Source organism: Fundulus heteroclitus, chromosome 23, assembly GCF_011125445.2.
Source record: "Fundulus heteroclitus isolate FHET01 chromosome 23, MU-UCD_Fhet_4.1, whole genome shotgun sequence".
In the NCBI taxonomy this organism is placed as follows: domain Eukaryota; kingdom Metazoa; phylum Chordata; class Actinopteri; order Cyprinodontiformes; family Fundulidae; genus Fundulus; species Fundulus heteroclitus.
The window spans coordinates 753,464-762,814 of NC_046383.1; the positions used below are offsets into that span (position 1 = coordinate 753,464).

Sequence of the window (9,351 nt, forward strand, 5' to 3'; positions counted from 1 at the left end):
TGTTTTGTTTTTCTTAATAACATTTGGAATGTGGAATATTATATAAGCTTAGTAAACAAGGATACAGTTTTTCTCAAAGTAATACATACATCATTTTATTTATACAGTTCTGAATAACTGAAATATTATTACAAATAACAGGAGACGAGAGTCCGACAAAGCTCAAGGGTGAGACGCTATGTAATATTTTATACCCCAGAAATTAACGCCTTTTTCTCAACAGAAGATGCTCATTTGTAAAGTTTGCACTAATGGCTCACACGCTCTGTGGAGAACAGCAGACTGTGTTGTAAAAATGTTATATACTTTATTATATTTATATTATATGTGTTATAATTCTGGCAGTGAAAATTATTTCTTCATAGGTAAAATGAACGGCAGGAAAGATTGCAGGAAAATAGGACAAGTTTATCAAACAAAGAACATATTTAAAGAATAACTTTTAACCAAATGTTTGGATTTGATTTAAATCAAAATGAAAATAGATAGATATGTTTTTAGGAGCTGTAACTTAAGAAACAACATGTGTCTGACGGAATGATCAGAAATTCAAATAAAGGTTTTCTAAATATCCCAAAAGCTGTCATTATCTCCTTCAGCAAAATGTTTTTTTTTTTTTTTATCAATCGTAAACAGTCTCTTCATTGTTCTCTTCAAATACTATTAAATACCAGTACAATTTTGTCAGTTTTTTTGTTTGATTCATAACAATTTACAGCGACGTGCATTTGATTGAGACAAAATGGAGTTTATGTTGACCTGTCATTCGACATAAACATATAGATTAAAACGGTTGAGATAGTCCAAAATGTTAGAGAGCTACTGCTTTATATTTGAGCACACTTGATATATATATAAAAACTTAATACAGTTTTACAGAAGTTCAGTGACAAATTGTAACTAAACCAACAATAGTGTTTTGGATTGTCTTCCACAAAGCAGTTTATTTTATTTATTAAAAGATGAGACTATCCCAAACAGTAATGAGAGTCAGAAATTATTATTAGTGCTTATTTTAATCATTAAAAACATTTGGGCCAAAACATACTTATGTTTACATGAGAAAATGTAAGATACAAAATTATTTTTTTTTCTTTTTTTTTTTTACAATCTAGTGAACTTGAGCTTCTTTTAGACAGAAAAGAAGACATAGGGTTATATTAAAGTCTTAAATTGTCATTGCGGTTATATTTGGATCTACAAAATTAAGTTGTGTACATAAATACAGCACTGTGTCTTATTCAGTTTAATCCCTTAATTTGTGAATACACACTGTCTTCAGTTTTCAGCTGATTTTTCATCTTTCCTCTTGAAGGTTTCCGTTCTGAGATATGTAAGGCAGCATAGTTCAGATCCTGTCCATCTTCAGGCTAGGATGAAAAAGACATTTACAATTTAGTATTACATTCAGCTGTATTTTTTTTTTTTAAATCAGAAACAAATAGAAGATAGGTAATTTGGCACAATTCACTTACAGTATTATCTGGTTGACTCACATTGTGTTGTGCTGTCAAAAAAGACAACAAAAAGTATCCTCAATAGGTGCTCTCCTCATCAATTTATAGAATTTGTTTCATTTAATGGCAAAAGATTTAGGTATTTGTAATATTATTGCATTTATGCTGTTTCAAAACAAGTAATTTAACCAACAAAACATACCTTTAAGGTTTCTACGCAGTGATCTTTGAGCTTGGTGACAGATAAAAGCAATGTTTACAATCATGGAAATTGCAAAGCAGATTACTATGATTATCAGCACATTAACTTTAGAACTTGGTGATTGATCTGAAAAACAAGGAGGAAACGAAAGATGTCACTGTCTATGGAGAAATAACAGTATTTGCATAGCTTGAAATATGATACTAAAATAACTAAAACCATACCTGCAGTTGTGTTAGTTCCTCTTCCAAATAATATCTCACCACATGTTGCCACAGCGCAGTACACCGTCCCAACTTCAGAGGAGCTGAAGTTCCTAGAAAAGCTGTAGCTACATTTCTTCTGATCGTTCAATGTAGATATATCCTCACAATTTTGCTGTACTTTTTCATTAGTGTAGATGATATGTGGAAGGGAGTGTTTTGATCCGTCTCTGAACCAGAACACACTGAGCTCCCTTGAACACACCTTGTCCTCAGACTCAGAGAAAAGCGAACAATGCAGAGTCTCTGAGTCCCCCGGACGGACGGGATCAGAAACTGGGTTCTGAAAAACAGTATAGCTCGATGTCTTTCCGGAGTTTCCTAAAAAAGGAATAAAAGAACATAAACTCTGAAAAAAAGGTCTTCCATTTGTATTCAAGCTGAAAATAATTTCATTAATGTCTAATGTCCAAAAACAACCCATAAGAGCAAAATTTCATTAATGTTGCTGAGCTCAATGTAGCTCAAGGTCTTGTCAGTTTTATTTGAGTAAATGAAATGACAGACAGTAGTGTAAACAAGAGGTCTGTCATCTCAATTTAAGATGAAAAAACTATGGTTGATGCTTTAAGTTTTGATATATTTGTCGATTTTCCTAAACAGTAGTGTAGCTCAATGTCATCTTAATGTTTCTGTAAGAAAAAAGAAAATGACAGAGAAGATAATGCCCTTTTTGCTGTTGTGCTTCTCTTCCCTTAAAATGAACGCAAGCAAATAATGACAACTTAAATATTGATGTTTGTTGACTTACTGAAAGTCACTTTTACTGAGGCTCATACATTTGACCAAATATATATACAGATCTATACACATATCCAGATGTGTGTGTGACAAAGCCAATAGTTTGAACTTTTTCTAGTCTTGATGGCTCCCGCATTCACATTTTCATCGCCCAATTACTCCTACTCAGAGACGCTATGTTTTTCAGCTTAAACAGAATAAACTATAGTAGGAAATATTTTAATAAAAGTAATTCTTACAAAGTCAAAATGTTATCTTTACAGTGTACAGAGCAACAATCTGTCCAATAAAAATATTTGTTAAAGTTAATTCTATCAATTAAAGGTTTGACAGCAATAAATATAATTTGGCTGCTGCTGTTTAGATCATAAATTTACCAGGTGTTTCCCTTAGATATATATGTATTTTTTGTATAAAACAATTAGGATAATTTGAAAAACTTTAGTCCTTCCAAAAAAATTCTCCAGTTTTCTAGGTCTAGTTCAAATGAGCAATTAATGTCAAATCTTTCTTCCTTTATCTAAAAAGTATACCTTTTATTCTCACATTTTCACTTTGCATGAATGGGAATAAACATTAAAAGGAATATGTATATTAAACAAAAAGAGTTATTATTATTTTATGGGTGAAGCTCATGGATTGCATTGATAAGAGAGGGGGATCAATGCCAAAAATACTTTTGTGTACCTTAACTTTGTTTCATGTTGTGTACCCCTAGTGCAGCTGTGCATTTTCAGAGAAAATAAGACATCACCAAACTCTGGAAATACTAAACCACTTTGGTACCTTTTATTGACAAATAAGTCCCGCTCCAAGTAGATTCAATCCAGTCCATATGAGCACAGTGATACATTCCTTCATCTTGTAGAACTGTCTTGAGGATGGTTAGATTGCTGAATTTGTCATCATTTGTCGCTTTTATTCTTGACACCGAGACGTCCGGATTATACACTGGCGTTATGGTTTTCTTCTGCATCACAATAAACTTCAAAGTATCTCCTGTACTCTGTTTGTACCAGTGAATCCATGTGGTGCTCTTAAATTTCTCCGAAAAAGCACAAGACAGAGTCACAGCATCACCAGGTTGAACTGTGACCACAGGGACCAAAGTATCTGCATGATTCAATGAAAAATATCATGAATATTAAAAAAAAATAATCGCTATCCATGCAATTGTGTAGCTTATAAAACATGCTACTTACGCCCTTGATGAAGAAGGAAAAGTGTAACCCATAACAGAAACATGTTCACACTGACTTCATTGAGACATTTGATTCTTAAGTAGGAGGGGGAGGTGTGGGATTCAGACAGTCAAATGTACCTGATTGGCTAGGTTAGCATATACAATCAAAGTGCACTTCCTGCCACAGTAAAGGTCTCTTCTTTGTTCTACCATTACATTTAGTGGTGTTGACACAAGTTTCCAAATGTACCCACCTGGACATTTAAAATAAGTTCAGGCAATTATTCCAAACATCATTGCATGTAACGTGTAAATATGTACATGTTGTGACAGATACTGTTATTATACAGTGTCTGTCACAGAGATTCAATGGCTCCCAGAGAGCAATAGGCCTTTTTATGTTGAAGCTATAAGAAGACATCATTTAGCCATGAGTCAATAAATGTTTTATATATATATATATATATAATTGGTTTATACCAGGGGTTGGCAACCTTTACAATCTGACAAGTCCTTTTTGCCCAGCGTAATAAAACGTTTAGAGCTACAAATGTTACAGGACCTTTTGTAAAAAGACAACTTCAAATATTGTATACATTTCTACTGCATTCATAGTCGTTAAGCTACAATATACATTCAGGTGAGGATCGTTTCTGAAAATGAAAGCATCTTTTGAAAATAACAACAGTTAAATAAGTATTAAACACATTTCTTTTTCTTTTATTGTCATATTTTGTAGCACTAGTGGCCTTACATGAAAGTAGGCTGACAGGAAAGGGGGCTGAGAGTGAGGGGGAAGACGTGCATAGGTCCACGGGTTGGAGTCTAACCCGGGACGGCCGCATTGAGGACTAAGATCTCAATATGTGGGTCGAGCGCACTAACCCAGTGCACCCCAAGCCCACATTTCTGTGTAAACAATGTTTTTATTAGTCTGATGTAATGATTGTATCTTATGTGCCTTGTCTTCATTACCTGTAAGTTCAAAATGACCTTAACAGAAAAAAGCTTGAAAACATTAGTATGTGTGCAATTAATCTGTATGACATGTTTCACTTGGTGAATAGAGGTACTGAAATAAATAAACCTTACAATAATTATCATATATGTCTGCATCTGTTGTCATATTTAAAAACTAACATTTTATTTCCATTTTAATGTTTTAAAATAAATAATAATAAGGTTTGCAAAAAGGTATCAGGTATCAGGCTGAGGTGGTGGTGAATAAAAGGGCTAAAAAGCAAATCCAGGCTGTGCACCATTTGATGGTTGACCACCATTGTGACTCGTCACAAAAGAAGACAGGAAATAAGCAACATTAAGAAAAAGGCCTGTTGAAGCTCCAAAGATATGAGACAGATGTTAACAAACTCTTCAGAAGACAGAACCCCAGGAAAGCTGCTGGACCAGACTCTGTCTCTTCATCCACCCTGAAGCACTGTGCTGACCAGCTGTCTCCAGTGTTCACAGACATTTTTAACACCTCACTGGCGACATGTCACGTGCCAGTCTGCTTCAAAGCCTCCACCATTATCCCTGTCCCAAGAAGCCAAGGTCCACAGGACCTAATGACTTTAGACCCGTCGCTCTGACCTCTGTGGTCATGAAGTCCTTTGAGTGCCTCATGCTTTCACACCTAAAAGAAATCACGACCCCCTCCTGGACCCCCTACAGTTTGCCTACAGAGCCAACAGGTCTGCAGACGACGCTGTCAACCTGGCCCTTCACCACATCCTTCAGCACCTGGACTCTACGCCAGGATCCTGTTTGTGGATTTCAGCTCTGCCTTCAACACCATCATCCCAGCTCTGCTTCAGGAGAAGCTCTCCCAGCTGAATGTGTCCGACTCCACCTGCAGGTGGATCACAGACTTCCTGTCTGACAGGAAGCAGCACGTGAAGCTGGGAAAACATGACTCTGACTCACAGCTCATCAGCACTGGTTCCCCCCTGGGCTGTGTTCTTTCTCCTCTGCTCTTCTCCCTGTACACCAACAGCTGCACCTCCAGTCACCAGTCTGTCAAGCTCCTGAAGTTCGCGGACGACACCACTCTCATCGGACTCATCTCTGATGGTGACGAGTCCGCCTACAGGTGGGAGGCTGACCATCTGGTGACCTGGTGCAGGGAGAACAACCTGGAGCTCAACGCTGTAAAAACAGTGGAGATGGTTGTGGACTTCAGGAAGAACTCAGCCCCAGCTATCCCCATTACCCTCTGTGACTCCACCATTGAGACTGTGGAGTATTTCCGCTTCCTGGGAACTATAATCTCCCAGGACCTTAAGTGGGAGCTGAACATCAACTCCCTAACCAAGAAAGCCCAGCAGAGGATGTACTTCCTGCGGCGGCTGAAGAAATTCAACCTGCCAAGGACAATGATGGTGCAGTTCTACTCCTCCATTATTGAGTCCATCCTCACCTCCTCCATCACCATCTGGTACGCTGGAGCCACCGCTAAGGACAAAGGCAGACTGCAGCGTGTCATCAGGTCTGCAGAGAAGGTGATTGGCTGCAATCTTCCATCTCTCCAGGACCTGTACACCTCCAGGACTCTGAGGTGTGCAGGGAAGATTGTGACTGATCCCTCACACCCCAGTCACAGAATATTTCAGTCACTTCCCTCTGGCAGGAGGCTGCGGTCCATCAGGACCAAAACCTCACGCCACAAGAACAGTTTTTTCCCATCTGCTACCGGTCTTATGAACAAGGCCAAGAGCCGCCCGTAAAAAACTGGACACTGTCTCTCTCCCCCGTTCAGGACTTACAAGCTTATGTGTTGCACTGACGCACAGTCTGCTGAGTGTATACAGCTTCCGTGTATATATCCTTTTGCTTCTTATTTTACTGTATTCTTATTTTTTGTCTGCACCATCAATACCAAGTCAAATTCCTTGTAAGTGCAAACCTACTTGGCAATAAACTTGATTCTGATTCTGATTCTAATTCTGATCAATAATCAATAATAGAGTTACTTAGTAAGAACATAGTGGCCTGTGCTGGACTCAGATGTGTTCACCAGCATAAAGCCCTGAGTTGGACTCTGAAAGCATAATGGTCTTTTGAAAGCATTTTAACTTTTTCATAAAAAGCTATTTGGTGAATTGCCTCTCAGAGGACATTGACACCAGCCATAAATGGGTTCACAGACAAAAGTGCACATCCAGATGTGTTTATCTGCTGTAATTTTATCATTGGTTTGTTAAGTTGTTTACCATGAAACTGCCAACTAAAGGTTATGGCACCAAGATTTATACAGAAACGTTTCACCCACAAAAAGCAAAGCTACAACCCTGAGGTTCTCAAATCATACACTTCATGTTTAACGTGGTTGTAGTCTGACCAGGCATGGACTTACCGTTATAGGAAAGTAGAAAACCACCTCGGGCCCCCTACCAGTAATGGGTCCCTCCAGCTGGTTGCCCACCACCCTAACAGTGCCATTGGATTATTTATGTTTGTTTGAAAAAATATGACTTACAATCAAAATAATACTCAAAACCGCAACACTGCTTTATTTACTTCTGCTCCTCTCCATTTACTAAAACAGACATTTCATCACATAAAACCTTGGAAATGCAGTGTGTCGCTTGAGTGAGCAGCGGGAGGGATCAGAAAGGAGAAAGAAGTTGAGCTTTCAAAACGGAGCTGAAAAGCTAAAAAACCACCGCCTGCTGGTGTGTTGGTGGTTCCCGGTGTCTCCTGACTTGAGCTAAACAGGTTTTGTCTCTGAGCAGAGCTTGGCATCAGAAGGGCTGGGTACTTGGGTGTGTGCCGGCTCTTTTCCTGGTGGCTGCTTGACAGAGCCTGGACACCTTGGCTCTGTTGGGCCTCTGCTGGGGTCGGTGTGCCTTTGGGTCTGTGGCTTCATGGCTGGAGTCGCTCTGGCATAGTTTGCTGCCAGTGGGACTTTTGGGCTCGTCACTACAGCTCCCCTGGAGGCTTCTGTAATGTGGCTACTGGGTGGTTCCCTTGTCTGCCACTGGTCCTGGGGTGGTTCTGTGGCTATCGAACATTTTTATGGAGAAACCTTACACACTTCAAGGGTCATGCATACAGTCAAAGGTGTTTGGATTCAGGTGCTTACAGATATACAGATATACTCTATATAGAGCTGTGGTTGTCACTAAATACATCTTGCATTATTTGTACCGTGTACCTTTCAGTACTGTTATGTGTTTGCTGTTAGTCGCTGTTTTTCGTTTTGTTTCTCTTTCTGCAGGTGTAGATGCAGATTTCAAGTGTTTTAATTTGTATTCTCTTTGTCCTTCTTCCCATCCTCTATTATTTTCCCTTTTAACGATTTGTTAAATACCCAAATAGTTTTTTCTGATAAGATAGACTTTAATGATCTCACAGTGGAGAAATTAATGTGTCACATCGGCTCAATTATCAAAAGAAGGTGCCAAAAGGAGGAAAAGGTGCATGAGGTATATACAGTGGATCGAGAAAAAAAAAAATAATAAAGCAGAGATTTAACATGACTTGTGTACATTTAAGGTAACTTATATACATATGGACAAGACGTTGTACATTAAAGTGGTAGCAGGTAAGAACAACAGTGAGATAGTGAGATAACTATAACAGCTGCAGTCTCTTATTTAACAGGATTATTGCACAGGTTATTGCACAGGGTATTAAATAGTATTTTCAGATTAGTAATTGTACAAGTTATTGCAGTTATAGTGCAGCATTGTAAAGTCTGATGGCAGCAGGGATGAATGATCTGCAGTAGCGCTCCTTTTTACAAACAGGGTGTATAAGTCTGTCACTAAAGCTGATCCAAAATGCTGCGGCAAGAGTTCTGATGAAAATCAACAAGAGGGATCATATTTCTCCTACTTTAGCTTCCCTTCATTGGCTTCCTGTTAAATCAAGAATAGAATTTAAAATTCTCCTTCTAACGTATAAAGCCCTTAATAATCAAGCTCCATCATATATCAGAGCTCTGATTACCCCGTATGTTCCTAACAGAGCACTTCACTCTCAGGCTGCAGGTCTGCTGGTGGTTCCTAGAGTCTCTAAAAGTAGAATGGGAGGCAGATCCTTTAGCTATCAGGCTCCTCTCCTGTGGAACCAACTCCCAGTTTTGGTCCGTGAGGCAGACACCCTGTCTACTTTTAAGACTAATCTTAAAACTTTCCTTTTTGACAAAGCTTATAGTTAGAGTGGCTCATGTTACCCTGAGCTATCTCTATAGTTGTGCTCTGATAGGCCTAGGCTGCTGGGGGACATCAGGGTCTAATTTTCTCACTCTACTGATTTATACTGTTCTTCAGTCTACTGTTCTCCAGTTTTGCATTGTATTACATTGAAATGACTGTCGTCATTTCAGCTTTTAACTTTTTGCTCTCTCTCTTTTTCTTCATAGTAGGTACACCTGGTCTGGCGTTCTGTTAACTGTGACATCATCCAGAGAAGACGGCTCACCCGCTACTACCATCTAATGTAGAACAGATTACTAGATCAACGTGTGCTTCTGCGCTTTTTTGTCTCTCTTGTTGTGTC

At 38.7% G+C, this 9,351-nt stretch overlaps 1 protein-coding gene across 1 annotated transcript; it reads right to left on the reverse strand.

Moving 5' to 3' along the window:
• Positions 1-1,054: 1,054 nt before the first annotated feature.
• Positions 1,055-3,639, reverse strand: LOC118557514. The gene is made up of 5 exons (XM_036127645.1): positions 3,450-3,639; positions 1,884-2,243; positions 1,660-1,785; positions 1,476-1,507; positions 1,055-1,370 (listed from the first exon to the last, which is right to left on the reverse strand). The coding sequence occupies exons 1-5, from the start codon at positions 3,637-3,639 to the stop codon at positions 1,242-1,244; spliced, it is 837 nt and encodes a 278-aa protein (XP_035983538.1). The 3' UTR covers positions 1,055-1,241.
• Positions 3,640-9,351: the final 5,712 nt, after the last annotated feature.